Source organism: Hakea prostrata, chromosome 10, assembly GCF_041222555.1.
Source record: "Hakea prostrata isolate BN-2017 chromosome 10, UWA_Hpros_2, whole genome shotgun sequence".
Classification (NCBI taxonomy): domain Eukaryota; kingdom Viridiplantae; phylum Streptophyta; class Magnoliopsida; order Proteales; family Proteaceae; genus Hakea; species Hakea prostrata.
Genome location: NC_142609.1, coordinates 43083086 through 43099480, shown reverse-complemented (window position 1 = coordinate 43099480; position 16395 = coordinate 43083086). Strand labels below are relative to the sequence as shown.

The following is a 16395-nucleotide window of genomic DNA, read 5'->3' as shown; positions in this document are numbered from 1 at the left end:
CCATTGACAAACTATGGTTTCAATAAACAATATATAATGATGAAATGTACATCACAGGAATGAGTACTTCTCTTTTCTTTCTTTTTTTTCCCTTTCTCCAGGTAATGATCAAGTTTATTCAAGATGACTGGGCATGGCTGAGCATAGCTCCCAAGAAAGTGGTAACAGGCCGTTCCTTACATCTGATAAAGGAATAGCTAACCTTCCAATAGCATGAAGAAGACCAACCCACATCGCAAAGGCCTCTCCTTCCAAAACTGAGCTGAATTTCAGAGGTGTTGACACGGCTTTCAGTGGCTTCCCATCCCCATTTCTAAGAATCAGATCTGCTCCTTCTTTGCCTTCTTTCTCCTTCCATGTTCATTAGTGCTCAATTGAATGGTGGGGGCTGCGTTGAGATGATCCAAGTAGCTTTCCCTCTCCTTTCACTATTGCTTCTTGTTTTCTATGCCTTCCCCTTCTTCAACCTAGTTTGGATCCTTCACCCACATGAAGAGGAAAATTTTCAATCCACATGGTTGGATGTTTGACACTTGTCCAATCCAAACACAAAATTCATTTTTTTATGAAAATTTTAAAAAAAAAATCTAAGAATCCAAATCTTCTCTCGCCTTTCCTTAAAAAGTGAAGTTTGTGTTTGGATTGAACACGTGTTAAGCATCCAACTATATGAATCATAATTTTTCCTCTCCATGTGGGTAGAAGATCCAGACTCCTTCAATCTGCCTTCTTTCCAAGATTTAGCATGTGATCTCTCAGCCTACCTCACAATTTCATCTAGCTATCAAGTCTTCTTGCCTCTAGATCTATCATTTCGAGCCCTCCAAAGAGTCTACATGATCAATGTTGCTAGGTTTCGAATCCACTAACCATCTTTTCCACCTCGCCTTCCCATCTCCATCCAAATACAACCAATCTCCACAAACCACATCAGGTTGTAGGGAAACTCTATGTTGCTTGGCTTCCATACCACACTGCCCTTGCTATCTGGCAATGAAACATAATATGGATTATGGTTTCTTCCCCTTCCCCACTTGTTGTACATGAGCTCTTTCACTCCCCTTCTTTGAATACCTTTGGTATTTGCTTAGGAGTTAATCCATTGCCCTCCATAGAAAGAATTTGATCTTTGGCAAAGTGCTTGACTTTCCCAGTTCCTTCCATTGGGCCGGATCAATCAATTCCCAGCTATAAAGAGACAATGAAGATGCCCTCCTCTCATTTTCTTCAGCTTCTTCCTCTTACAAAATTTTATATGCAGCCTTAACTGAGAAAGTTTCGCTTCCCCCTCCCCGCCTCAATGTGTCTTCTCTAAGAAAGAGTGCAAGAGAAATTCTAAGTATAGCTTTAGCCTCATGCTCCAAAAAATATCTTCTTATTACCCCTTCCTTCCACAATCTTTCATCTTGATCTAACAATTTCATAACATATTGCAATGGGCAAGATGAGTTCTTACTTCGAACCAATATAAATCCCCTCAATGTCAATATCCATGGTTCACCCCAAATTTTGATCTTGCTCTTATCTCCAATATGTCATAATAAACCCTTCTTGAGAACCTTTCTCCCTTCTAGTATACTTCTCCATGCCCATGATGGTAAGTTACCAAACTTAGCCTCAGGGAAAATTTCCATAGGAAAGTAGATGTTCTTCATGAATTTTCTCCATTCCGACTCGGGATCCGAGAAGAGTCTCCATGCCACTTTACTCAACAAGGCCCTATTCTGATTCCAAGGATCCCTAAAAGCAAGACCACCTTACACTTTGGCTAACATAACCTCTTCCATGACATCCAATGTATGGGAGTTTTGTCTTCTAAACCACCCCAAAAGAACTTTAAAGGCTTTTGCTTTTATCTTGTTGTGTATCACCTTGTGAAGCTTGAAATGGGAAGCCACATATATAGAAGTTGGCAGTGCCATAAATTTTAGTAATATTTCTTTACTTGTATGGTTCAACATCTTCTTCGACCACCCTAAGAATTGTTTTTCCACTTTGTCACTAGGAGAGTGGAAAAGTTCCACTTTAGATACTCCAAAGTTAGCCAGCAACCCCAAATATTTTGTTGGTCCTCCTCCACATGACACTTTAAATACCTTGGAGAACCACCCTTTAATTCTTAATGGTGTGTTGGGACTAAAGCAAAGTGAAAACTTATTATAGTTCACATCTTGACCTGAGCCCTTATAATACTTTTCAATGCATTCCCTTATGGTGAAAATTTTCCCCAATCTTGTTTCAAAAAACAATATATAATCATCAGCAAACATCAAGCAAGTTAAAGGTTGTGACCTCCCTTTAATATTGATGCCTCTAACCATCCTCCTCCTGATATATCCCCTTCTCTAGAGTGATGGCAAACCTCTCTGAATCATTAATAATAAATGACTATGTAACAGAGGAGAAAATGTTAAGAATGAATTCCACAAACCTCCAACCGAAGCCTAGCCTTGTTAGAATTGCCACTACAAAACTCCATTCAACCTTATAACTCTCTTCATATCTAATTTCAGGAGTAGAAGCTTGGTCTTGCCTTTCTTCCTCCCTTTGATAGTGAAATGCTTCATGTGGTTGGTAGATATTATCTGAGACTGACCTTCCTTGGACAAAGGTTGACTAGGCATGTGGTAGTATCTCAAAAAGGATCCCATGTAGTCTGTGTTGTTACAACTTTTATGGCCACCTCACATAAACTTATTGGGAAAAGAATCCTCCACCAATTCTAGCCCCTCCTTCTTGGGAATAAGGTAGACTAATGTCTCATTACTCCCCTTTGGTACAAAATCTGTGGCAATAAAATGGGCAACAAAACAATACAACTTCATATGTATTAGCTCCCAAAATTTCTGAAAAAAAATAATTTGAGAAATCCTTCCACACCTAGACACTTGAGAAGGGCCATGTCAAATGGTGTAGCCTGAACTTCATCAAAGGAAGGAGGTGCCATCAGCATGTCATTTAGAGCTTCTGAGACTTTAGCTTGAGTTCCTTCCAGATCCCCCATCTTCTACACCTTTCGAAGAGAACAAGTTCTGCTAATATTCAGCAATTTTATCATAAATGTCTCATTACTGCGCTTTGTGAATGCTTGTTGTTGATAGATATTGTTCTTAGGTGTTTTTAGAAACTTCTTTTTGGTTCTAGAAGAGGATATGGGTCTCCCCAAGCGACCCATGGGAGGGTACTGTTAAAGTGACCCATACCCCTCTGGGTTGGTTGACCATGGTAGACCCATATTGTTACTATTAAAGAGACTCATATCCAACAGTGTTGATTTTTGTTTCTATTTTCAACGTAGAATTTCTAGGGTTGTTTTTAACTTGTAACCAGTTTATAAATAGGATTATTTGGAACATGCTTAGACCATCTTTTAATTCTTTTGAAGAAGTTCAATTTTTTTTGAAAGGTGAAGACATTCATATATTTATGTTTAAACTTGCATACTGAATTGTATGCTACTGTTAGGCTATTATACTCTTGCAATATTTTGAAATTGTAGAATCTATGATTGATTACTGAATTATAAATGTTGTTGTCGAGTCGGAATAAAAGAGGACTTGATCTGAGATTGTGGATTAACCATTACCCTATGAACCTTAAAATGAACATATAGAATAGATGATATGGTGCCTTGCAACAAACTGTAATAAACAACGTAGCAAGAACCTAGATGGATTACCTCAAACTTATCCCACAATCCCAAGCGTTTTGAAAAAAAAATTTCCCCAGTAACTTAAGCATAATCAGGTCTGAATCATCATTCGAGAGCAAATATCAAACCTACTCTGCTTGTGAAACTAAATAGTTGAAATAGGGGAACCATAATTGCTGCAATTGACTAAATAAGAAGCATACTAGTCTAAATGAGAATTTTCCATTGCATGACAATTATAAAATTCCTTACATTTTTTCTGTTCCAGCATCACTAAAAAAATATGGACAGAGCACATTTTTCCCTACCCATTTGGCAAAAAATTTTTTTTCCTTTTTTTTTTTCTGCGGGGAGCCAGCCCGAGGTGTTGGGAGTGAAGGGTAGGGAAGAGTATTGAGAATTGGGTTTATCCAATATCTAAGAAAAAAGCAATTACATAGACCGCCTCTTAATTTCCTCATCAAGAACATAAGCTAAGCGTTCTCTATCAGAATTTGGTTGGTTGTTCTGTAGTATACTGTACAGTGAATGTAGTTCTTCTGGATTTGCCTTCATGAAGAAGCCCCTGAGCACTGTATCAATCCCAATGGTTGAGGGGCACTTCTCAATTCCCTTGACTGCCTCTTTATTCGTGGGGTCTCCCTTGATCTTCAGGTTGGGATCTCTGACTGCATCTCCAGGTTGACAATCAAGTGAATCTTGGATCGGGGATCTGGATTTCCAGTATTCGGTACAGACCTGGTTTCGATCAATTGCCTCTACACCCTGTAACAGTGAACACGTAATGGATCAATTAGAGTAGCAGCACAATGCATAGGTGCCAGGAAAAGGGAATTGAACAATAGGCAGTTAGAATATATAGTGAATGAAAACCAGTTGGAATTTAGAATATATAGTGAATGAAACCCAGTTGTTCAAAATCCCTGAAGATTGGATGTTCTGGGCCAATTTCAGTGCAAGTTTACTTCTGCACAACAGATTGGACATATCTACAATGATAAGCTGTAAGTAAATGGTATGGAACGTCAAACTCTGGCATTTAGGACACAAACACTGGTATGCTGCACTTTTTTCACAACTCACAAGCCTTGCACCACAGATGCTAAAGTGGATCATTTCAAAAAGGCAAAATTCAGATAGATCGTCATCTAGTAATTCCACAAGGTGGCTGCATTTCATGACAAGAAAAGGGTTTTCCCACCTGGACAATTGCTGGAGAAGAGAACCCAAACATTTCCAGGCCATCAAGACTTCCAGGGGGCTGTAGTGGAGGAAGGCCCAATCGCCCCAAGCTATGCTGTTTCCTTATCTCTTGATTAACTCTCTCTCTAACCAATTCCCAGCATTTAGTAGCTGAAATATGTATAAACACCTCATTTGGGCTCTGCTCCACAGTAACCTGAAATGCCAAATATGCGGTTGCTATTCAGAACAGATTTATTTTATAAATAGAGTGCATAAGTGTTAATTGAACTATAAAAAGCCTTCGAAGTCATAGGTACTAAACTCAGGGTGCTTGAAAATCTAGACAGAAAAAAATTGATACAGGAAATTTAAAGAAGTAAAAAATAAAAAAATAACATAACAATAATAATTTTAACAAATTATAAGTGGTCATGGATGGTCATAGTGGAGTTGGCAGGAAGCTAATGCATGAAACTTAGAATACCACAAAGCAGATAAAAGAAAACATTAGGAAGCTTATATAAGTAACTGAATTCCGAGGGTGTCCCAACGCAGATTCATTGGGATTACATATATAAAGTTAAATCTTTCTTGCATTTTGTCATGGATACGGGAAGGAACAGAACAACAGGTTTATCATTCATTAAGAAACTAAAATTAACATGTATAAGAAGGATGCAACAGAAAAAAAAGAAAGCAGTTCTCAGAGATGATGTGAATAGTAATCAACCTCTTAAGGAAAGAATGAATTAATCATTAACAGCTCAAATAAAATAAATTTAAGCTTCTATACTAGCCCTAGTTGAACAGAGGAGATGGATCCAACTCCGAATCAGCTGGCCAGTAGTCCCCTTACCATAAACAGAGGCCGGAAGAGTCCTGCATCAAGAATTTCTGATACATAGTGACACATTTTCGTTGGATCTAGAACACTAATGTACACAACTCGACTCTTGAATCCTGCAAACAAGAGAACAGAAATACATAAAAGGAAATGTGTGATCCTGGTTCACTGCAGTTGAGGCAGGGGGAAAAGAACTAGGAGAGAATCCATTGTTGAAGAAAAGCATACCTTTGGGGAATATGGCATTACTGCTACACCACAAATTTCCAGAAAGCACAACCCCAAATTCTAAGGGTTCAACATTGCAGTTGATCCTTCGCACCACTTTTGCAAGGCGAGGACCTTTTTGACGAATGTATCTATCAAGATTACAGGGGGATGAAGTTTGACTTGCAATAACAGGTCGTGTCCTATCCATTAATACATCGTTGACAGGCAATCCCACCTTTTCGTCACCACCCTTGTTTGATTTTCCATTACAAGATGACTGTAATTGCTGAAGAGAGATCTTGGGTTTTGATACTTTGGATTCTCCAGTTTCTTTGTGAGAGATGACATCCTGGATGTTTTTCCCAGAGACCACACCAACAGAACCACCTTCATTGCGAGTAATGTTCTGTAGAACATCATTCAATTTCCCAAAGTTGTGTTCTTGGCATGTTTTGCCTATTCCAATGTCTGCAACATTAGATGATACTGAGCCAGATGTTTTATCATCCTGTTGAATGCTAGGTAACAGTTTAATATCCCCTTCGCTCATCACTGATGCATTGGTCTCAGGTGTTACCAGTGCTTGATCCTTATTGTAGATACAGGAACTCACCTTGTCATCACAATTTGTTAGTCTCCTAGAAATTTCCAGATCTTCTCTGACGGATTCTCCTATGGCTTTGCTTGAGAATGGCTCATGTAGCTCTTCTACCTCATCATCACTGAGAAGTACAATACCACTATCTTCCATCGTTGCAAAGTTGTTTGTTTTACGGGCCACTTTGGCCAAGTTGGTGAAAGGAATACCCCCGGGAATGACAAGAGAATGTGCTGGAGTGTCACGCCCATAGGAAGTACCACCAGGTAACTCAGCATATGACAAGTCTTCTTCAGCTATTCCACAAGGAGGAGTGCCACATAAGGAACCTGAAACTACGCCTCCTGGTTCCTTTGACTGAAAGCTTTGATCTACTCTTGCTTTTTCATGTGAGACCTGACCTGTTGCACTTGAGTACACACCCTTAGATGCCATTGATGCTTCAAACATCTTCTCTTTCTGTACTGTACATAAATTTGAAACGTTATCACCAGTTCTGATCCCTGTGATCACTGTGTTTTGTTCATGAGTTTCTTTCAAGGGTGTTACTTGGACAGTAGGTGCCCTAGTTTCTGGACATGATCTAGTAGTGGGAATGCTGGCAAAATTTACTCCATCTTGCAATGTGTGCTCGCCTTGTCTTTTTTCTTCTGAGAAATGGGATGACTTACGGGAAGGCCCTGGTGACTGCAATTTATCTTTGGAGACGAATGAACTTAAAGCCATTCCAAGATCTTGTTTAGCCCATCTATAAATGGCACTTAATTTCCCTTCCAAAGCTTCTACTAGGATATTTAATTCACTAATTTCATAACGGAAAAGGAAAAATTTGTCACTCCAAGCACAAGAGCAAAGCTGCTTTGCATGATTCAAACACGCGTATCTGTCAGGGGAACAATGGCAACCTGCTGCAGATAGGTGCAGATCATAAAGACAGATGATGCATTCTCTCTCACTTGTTGCATCAAAGCTGGTGTCCATCTTCATTGACTGTGAAGACGTGCAAAGATACTCCCTCTTTGTACGTTCCATATCAACACGTGTCTATAAAAAAGGAGAACTTACATTGTCAAGGAAAAGTAGACCTTCCTAAGATGTACCAAGTCAAGCAACGAGAGAGCTTACCTTCAGCGCCTTTACTAAGATCCCATCCTTTCCACAGACAATTTTCCACCTCAAGTTGTCCAGTGTATTCTTCTTTAATAATGAAAGTTCCCACTGTGCTCTAACTGCTTCTCTAGCTGCACCAAGTAACAGCTTATCATGGGAAATTGATGTCTTTCGCCCCTGCTCACGATATAGTTCTATAGCATTTTGCCCATGAGGTAACCAGTCAATAGGGGCAACATTTACTGCCTCCGCACAGTTAAAACCACAATTAAATCCAGCATGATATGCTCGAGGGAAGGTGAGAACAAACTCCCCAGGTTGCTGAACACACCTATTGACAGATAATCCCTCAGACTTTAATATGGAAGGTGACAATTGTGTGACCTGCACCCAATGGCAAATAGGACAAACAATTAGACAACTGAAATCTTAGAGAGTTAAATTCCTCCAAGGCTAAGTGAGAGGGGACATGAACAGAAATAACAATAATTTTTAAGTCTCTTCCTTTTTCTTCTTAGGTCTGATAGTTCAGCATCTTTTAGTTTCTCTTCTCTTCAATTCTTGGGTCTGAAAGTTCATAATGCAGAATCAATCTCCAAGTGAGTGGGAGATCAATTACAACAAGATTAATGAAATAGATGATTTATACACCTAACCTCAATCAGACTGACTGTGCTTTGAGAGCAAACATCACAAAGCACTTCCCCAGCCCCCTCCCCCAAAGGAAAGCCAACCAAAGGAAAAGACAAAGAAGCATCTAAATAGTAGGGAGTAGGCTCAAAGGCCTGACTATATATAAAGGGCAATATAATGCTTCTACAAATAACTTACCAACTTATGGAGCAAGTCATTCTGCTCTTTGAACAACTCAGGTAAATGCTTCTTCATAGCTGCCTCCAACTTGAAAGCATCTCTTCCTGGCACACCGTACCATACTTTTGGAGCACCCCAATGCATGTAATTTAGTGAGTACAAGTGGTGATCCTCAACATGCTGTTTCACGAAATAGACCAAAAGATAAGTCAACCTTAACACCCATCAGTGTCTACTCAACCCACTTAATTTGTTTCAGAAAATTACGGTTGTACCACCCAAAGCAATAATAAGGTATCAAACAGCAATAAGAAAAAATATGTTAACAGATGCAGTTAAGCAATGAAGAAATTAATAATAAGGAACCATCAGTCATCCTATAATTCCATGGGAGTATAGAGGCGATACAAGCCTTTGAGTGCAATCACAATTATGGGAAGCATACTACTACATACAATTACAGTTGTCACGGAAACAAGGTGAGTCAACGGCAGAGGGGAAAAACCAAGGCTACAGACATGAGACAATGTTAGGTATTTGACCAGTACGCCAAAAGCTGATGGAAAGAGCTGAGACAAACCCTTTAACCAATCCCATAATTGGCTGGTCCAATCTAGTGCCCATCCACCAAATCAAGCCCCATTAGGCACATAGCATACTACCATGCTTCTGCAGTCATCATCCTTGACAACTCTCACTCTAACAGTAGGTAACCCTCTCCAAATTGTTACACTCTATTCTTTAATCTTATTCTTCTTCTTCTTCTTTTTTTACTTTTTATTTTGGGTGAGATAAGTAACCCTTTCTTGGCAGCTTTCACTATACGTCAGGTAGCCCTCTCCTAGGTAGCCCCTTCCAAAATTCAAACCCTTGACGTAGTGCTAGCTTTGATACCAAATGTTAGGTACTTGACCAATGCACTAAAAGCTCTGAAATTAATGGAAAGAGCTGAATCAAGCCTTTTAACCTATCTCATATTAGGCTGGCCCAATCTAGCGTCCATACATCAAATTGGGCCCCATTACGCTAGCTTTTGGGGTATTGGTAAAGTACCTAGCATTTGGTATCAGAGCTAGCACCACGTCAAGGGTTTGAATTCTGGATAAGGCTACCTAGGGGAGGGCTACCTGGAGTAGAGCGAAAGTTGCCAAGAAAGGGATAACCCCCCCCCCCCACAAAAAAAAAAAAAAAAAAAAGGGAGAAAAAAAGACTAAAGGAGCAGAGGGCTGCCTACCGCCACAGAGACAGCTACCTAGAGTGATAACATCGAAGACGATGACCGCAAAAGCGTGGTGGTACATTATGTGCCTAATGGGGCCCAATTTGGTGTATAGGTGTTTGATACTTTGATTAGACCAACCTAATATGGGATAGATTGAAGGGCTTGACTAAACTCGTTCCATCAGCTTCAGAGCTCTTGGCACACTAGACGAGTACCTAATAGACAACTACACATAAAACCACCTGAGTAAAACGTCAAAAGTATCAGTGTTCATTCAATGTGATAAAAAATAATGATGAACCTTACCCAACAAAATGATGAAAAGCACATTCCAATGTACAACCATGGCACTAGAACGCCCGAAATATCACTACTTTCAAAAGATAGAACAGACCCTGGAAGCCTAGGAAGATTGTTCAAGTTCCAGCCTGACTTTGAATATTGGTCCTCACAATAAGCTGATGCCTTGGGGAACCCACTGCCAAATACTTTAGTTTCCAGATCAGCCCCATATAAAACCTACAAAAACAGATTAGTAAAGTAAAAGCTGCCGGGAGGGGGGAGAAAGAAAAAAGAAAAAGGTGACAATTTTCCCAATGTCTTTTCAATCTGTCTTATCATACCTCAATCTCTTCTGTCGGCTTCTCAACCATCCGCCAATATTCACCCTCAATATCATTGACAGAAGGCTCCTGCTGCTTTTGAAGCATGCTTTGACTAGTAGCCCCTGAACCTGCACCTATGTCAGACTTCTGAAAATACTGCTGCTTGAAATCAGCTGCATATTTCTGAAAAGCTTCAAGAGTGAATAATGGACCAGGTTCAAAACCAAATGTCTCTCCCTCACAGCATCCATCTTTTTCAGGACTCATGCTATCTCCATGAACAACCCCAGAGTCCATCCCCGTTTTCAGGCATCTTCTTCTTTTCCTCTTCATATGTCGAGAGATTCTAGACATCCTTTTCACCGGACCCCGATTTTGAAGCTTGTCAATTCGCTGGATACGGGTTGCAAATTTAGAACCCTCCCATTGATTCTTGTCCTTTAGGGGGCAAGGAGGTTTCCAAGAAGGAGGAGGAACAATGCGGCAAATTCCATATGGCTCTGCTCTAGGATGTATACTTGCAATATACTTCAGTGTATCTTTGAATTCCTGGAAGAGAGTTTAAAAATTCCTTCAATATCTTTCTACTCCATTTAAACACATACTATTTTGTGGGTTGAGGGAGGAACGAAATGGATAAAATTGAAAATTATGCGGAGAGAAGGACCTCTTCAGTCGGGTGAAATACAGGTGCCTCCTCCAAAACAGGCTTGCATGCATCTTCAGGACGCCACCTTCCTATAACCTGTCCGTACAAACATAACTTATTAGCCATAAAAGGTGCAGCTCACATCATAATATCACAAACTGCATAAAATCAGAAATTCGAAGTTATTACTTAGAATCTACCCAAAAAAAAACAATTAAAAATTACTTAGAATCCCAACCTTTTGGCAGTCAGTACACTCTAAACATCCACGAATCACACCTTTAGGAAGGGCAGGTCTTGGAGGATAATCCTGCATTAGAAATGGAATACCAATAATAAATGAGATATTTACCTAAATGGAAAACCAAATGCAGAACCACTGTTTAATATCCTGAAGCAAGAGGTCAGTAAAACAATGGCAACAATGGCTATCAACCTGTTCAGAGTCAGATTCCTCGTCTGAGCTATTTTCAAACTGGCTATAGTTTATCCATGGCCTACGCCTAAGGGTCCTTGAAATCTTAGAATCATCACCCTCAGCGTCCATCTCAGATGGCTGTGGATCTGATGCTATGGAGGATTGCAAGCAACTCGTCATGATTTCACTCTCTTTGAACCTCTTTAAGGTGAAGGATGTAAGTGAAACAAAACCAGGTGGAGCAGACAACTCAACGTTTTCCTCTCTTAATTCAGTTTTAACACATTCTGCCCCCATCAATTCTGCAAACCATAAGAAATGTGAGCAGAAAATAAATCCATAAATATTGATTTGTACTTCAAAAAACTCTTAACAACAATGTAGTCAATCCAACATCACATTCTAGAAAGATATTGATGTAGATTAGGATTTGTGAACCTTACACTAAAAACATGTGGAAGCGTGGAGCAGGCAATCTACCCATCAACTGTCTTTAAAATTGTCCAAGGAGAAGCAACTACAAGTTAGAGCCCCGTTAAAAGTATATGCCTCAATCTGAAATATCACCAAGAATGGGCAACAAATAGTTTATCTGCAGCAGCTGCAATAAAAAAATGATCTTAGGGAAAGAACATGAAACTACCAGCAGCTCTTAAAACAAAATGCCAAGAAGTAAACATAATTTCAGATATAGGTTTTTGGAATGCAATACATGATTTCAACAGTTCAATCCAGCAACTCCACTACAAGTAAACCAACTGCATTAGGAAACTAGTTTATGCAATACATGAATTTCATCAGTTCACTCAAAATTCTTGAAGAGAGAAAAAATCTGGAGTACAAAAGTGTAATAAGCATACTCAAAGAGTCAACTGCTTGATTGGCAACTCAGAAACAACTCACTCACCCAAAAATTAGAGAAAAAATTTACTTGGATTTTAGTAGAAGCAACATACAATTAAAGACTAGCCATTCTACAGCCGGAAAATATCCCCCTCAAATATAATAACAAAATTTCGCTGCAAATTTTTGAAGACTAACTCATCATTTCATAGCATATCCTTTTTGTAACTTAACCAAAACTACTACACACAATAACCTGAAAAACATAGTATTTGGACCTTGAATTTCTAAAGAATTTTTAATGGTTGAGACCCCAAAAAGACCTCTTACTCATCCCCCAAATGTTCCGCAGAAGTGTAAAGATAAGATAGATTGACAATTTCTCAAACAGTCATTCAAGTTCATTTCACAAAAATTCAAAATAGTCATCCGATATATTAGGTGAAGTACTTCTTCCCATATTTTGCTTCCTAAACCAATACATTTACAGGACACCAGTTACCATAGTTTCTGAATGCATACCAAACAGCATATATATATCAGCATTCAGTAAGCTCTTCATAATACATCAGATTCAAAATTGCAAAACCTTGCTGATCATGATCTGATCACCACTATAGAAATCTAATCCTTTAACCTGAAACCCCGATTAATTTCTAAGTTGCTGAATCACTTGATTTCATAAAAATCAACATCAGTTATGAAAAATATAAATTTTAACAAGGATCCACAAGGGCACTTAAACTTACACAGTCTAGATTGCATCTCAAACTTCATTACCACTATGCGCAGTTTGTCCAATAAACAACTACAATCAAGTAAACCCAGAAGACACTAAATCTGGAAAAACCTACAAAAAATTATAAAAGGAAAGGCAATTCAGAAATTGAGGGGATCTGACGCTATAGCAGATACCCTCATGCAGTGGACACCCAAACCACCGATCTCACAGAAAATATAATGATTATAACATAATTTCTCAAGGATTCCCTTCGAACAGGCGAGAGAGGAAAGACGACCGCATTTCCCTTTCCCTAAACGAGAATTCCATGAACCAGGGAAACAATCCCTTAAATTTGAAGAGGTAGGGTAAGAAAAACTCAAAAACAGAAATGAAACAAGGAAACGATGAAACAAACCTGATTAACAATTTAGCATACTATATTTCCTTCCATAAAAGGAAATAAGATTTACCAAAATGAAAAAAAAAAAAAATCTCTGTAAACCCTAACCCCAAACAGAGCAACACTTATGAGATATCTACAACCAAATGATCAAAAACAACCATGAGAAAGCCCATAATCTCCTGAGTAGAACCAGATTAAATTAGAAATAATACTGATAAATTTCATACTGTTTTACCTTTACTGGTATGATATGTTTCCAAAAGACGCGAGTAATTGGTGAGATTTTGGAATTTCATTTTGAGATATTATAAGGTTTAAGAGCTCTCACGAGAAAAAGGAGCCCATCAGTATTCCAAAAATACAGTTATTATTACGTAACAAAAAAAACAATAATTAAAGGAAATATTAGAAGAAAAAAAAATTACCTGATTACTAAAACGGCTCCCGACAGTACAGGTTAGAAGTTACAAATTCTCAAAAAAAATGAATAAAAATCAAATGAGAGAATAGAAATTTAATCATTTTTCTATTAAAAAAAAATCTCCGGAGATACAATTATTATAAGGGAGTTTTTTTTTTTTTTTTTTTTTGGTAAAATAAGGGAGTCATGACTCCCGAGGTTTCCTTTTGGTTTGGTTCTAAATAATGATTTTGGTTTGGTTTGGTTATGTAACATATTTCTAGAAGAAGTTTACAGTGATAGAGCTTGGTTAGAAGATCTCAATAGTGGATGGACAAGAGTGGTAATTAAAAATAAAGATGATAACACGTAGTTGGTTGCATCTTTCAATGGGTTTGTTGTAGTTCAGCATTGATTATAGAGGCTTTAGCTCTCAAATTAGGTTTAGACTTAGCTCGTAAATAAGGATTTCAGTATCTAAAGGTGGAAATTGACTATCTTGAACTTCTTAATTTGGTTTAGCTAGAAATTCCTACTTCTTCAAAGGAGTTGGACATTTTAAATGATACCTTTGGGCTGAAATGGTTACTAGACTAATGTTCTTTCTCTTATGTCCGTAGATTTGCTAATTTATTAGCAAATTCTATATCTAGGTTGACTTTGTTAGTGAATCTTACAATTGATTGGTAGTGAATCTTACAATTGATTCCTACTTCTTCAAAGGTGTTGGCATAGTTGGTCTTGGAGCGATCTTTTTCAAAAAAGCTTGGTCTATTGTTATCCCCGATGCTTGCTTCACCATTGAAGACTTCTTCAACATTCTTTGAATGCCAAATATTCTCATGCTTTCCAAATTGACCTTGATGCCGAAAGGACAAGTCCAGATTCTTTCGGAGATTTCAGACTAGTTGCAGTCTCAAGTTGTATCTACAGATTTATTATCAAAATGCTCACTAACCAACTTAAGTTAGTGATTCATAAGCTAGTTGGTAAAAAACAAATGGCTTTCATTGAGGACAAACAAATCATCAAATCACATTCTCCTTTGGTGAGGAGCTCTAATATGACTATCAGTTGAAGAAAGGGGGCAATGGTCAACCTTAGGAAAGCCTATGATTTTGTCTAATGGAGCTATCTCTTCTCATTGTTAAGTAGCTAAACTTTCCCCCTCGCTTCATTTATGGGTTGCATGCGGCTCGTGTGATAAATCCTAGTTTCATAATCTTTCTTAATGGTGTCCAATCCTCCAAATTAATAGAGAGATGATACAGGGATGCCCTATCCCCCATCTCTCTTTATTATTGCCTTACAAGTGTTCTCGGATTCCCTTGCAGTGGTGGCAAAAGAGGGATCCTATGATTATCCACATTACAAAGAGCCAAGCGTCACCTCTATTTGTTTTGTAGATGATTTATTTCTCTTCGATGAGGCCAACCCTAAAAATGGAAGAACTCTTTGCAGACATTTTAGAGATTTTTTTTTCACGCTTTCAGGGCTTACTATCATCAATAATGAAAACTCCAACATTTTCTTCACCAACTATAGCACAAATGTAACATCAAACCAAATCCTTTGATTCTCGCATGGCTCCTTACCAATGAAGTACTTGGGTGTTCCTTTGTCTTGTAAGGCACTTCAAAGTCAGTTACACTCTCTTGAACAATGTGGAGCAAAAACTCAATTCTTGGAAGAATAAAGTCTTATCATATACGGGAAGACTAACTCTCGTTAAGGCAGTGTTGATGAGTATGGTGAGCTATTGGCATAATGTTCTTCCAATCCCCAAGTTGATCATCAATCATCTTGAAAGTGTTGTGGCAAGTTGCAGTAAAATCTCTTGGAAGCTCTTTTGTATGCCCAAATTAGAAGGTGGGCTAGGGCTTTGAAATTTGGTGGATTGGAATAGAGCAACAATATCTTAACATATTTGGAGCATTGGATCTAATAAACTTTGTTGTTTGGTTTCCTTCATCCACCATAAATGGTTAGGGCATAACTCAATATGGTATTTGGAGATGCCTAATAGGTGTTCAACCACTTTTAAGGCTATTTTTAGTTGTCGTGATATTGCGAAGAAATGCATTAAGTATTAAGAAGATTTATGGCTTTGGCATGATCCTTCGCTTGACGGAGGCCCTTTAAAATCCCCCAAATACCAGTATTGTAGAAGCCATCAAGAGGAAACATGATGATCAGGTTAGCCAGTTTGAACGATTGAGACTGCTATTTGAGTTCTTGAAAATCAGTTCAAAGGATGCATGCAGATACATGCCATAGGTTTTATGACTTGTTGAGTTTAGTTCTTGATGATCCTGTCAATCAACATTCTTTTGGAAGATGGTGGATCAATGTTAACTTTTCTCTTCCTAGTCTGAAAGCCATCAAATGAGAGACGATCTTATCTGATTTTGTTTGATCCACTTCAATTGATTTGGCTTGGATTCAAACTTGATATTGGGTTTTGGTTACAAATTGACACCTTTAATTATATCATTCAAATGAATAATTAGAAAGGATTATTGTGGTAAAATACAAATGCGAAATTAATATTTTTTGTGTGAAGAGATTAAACAAATACAAGCACATTGATATTTTGAACGTGGGCCCTTATAGTGCACAGTATCACCCGAAAAAAGGACACCCCCATTAAGTCCTTGTGATTTACTTGCCATTTCCCAACTTCTAAGAGAAGAAAGACATATCAGAAGGTGTTACAAGG

The 16395-nt window shown here is 38.3% G+C and overlaps 1 protein-coding gene across 6 annotated transcripts; it reads right to left on the bottom strand.

The window, feature by feature from the left end:
• Window positions 1-3816: 3816 nt before the first annotated feature.
• On the bottom strand, window positions 3817-13618 carry LOC149003188 (putative lysine-specific demethylase JMJ16). Of its 6 annotated transcripts, XM_089136569.1 has the most exons (14): window positions 13512-13618; window positions 12019-12049; window positions 11750-11907; window positions 11325-11608; window positions 11127-11198; window positions 10907-10984; window positions 10258-10788; window positions 9941-10153; window positions 8431-8592; window positions 7615-7983; window positions 5910-7533; window positions 5694-5797; window positions 4854-5051; window positions 3817-4417 (listed from the first exon to the last, which is right to left on the bottom strand). In XM_089136569.1, exons 4-14 carry the CDS (start codon window positions 11601-11603, stop codon window positions 4085-4087), a joined length of 3963 nt encoding a protein of 1320 aa, XP_088992695.1. In that variant the 5' UTR covers window positions 11604-11608; window positions 11750-11907; window positions 12019-12049; window positions 13512-13618; the 3' UTR covers window positions 3817-4084. The 6 variants fall into 6 exon arrangements, with proteins under 6 accessions (XP_088992695.1, XP_088992689.1, XP_088992692.1 ...); XM_089136563.1 differs by lacking the exon at window positions 12019-12049; XM_089136566.1 differs by lacking the exons at window positions 12019-12049; window positions 13512-13618 and adding an exon at window positions 13289-13490.
• Between the last annotated feature and the right edge of the window lie 2777 nt (window positions 13619-16395).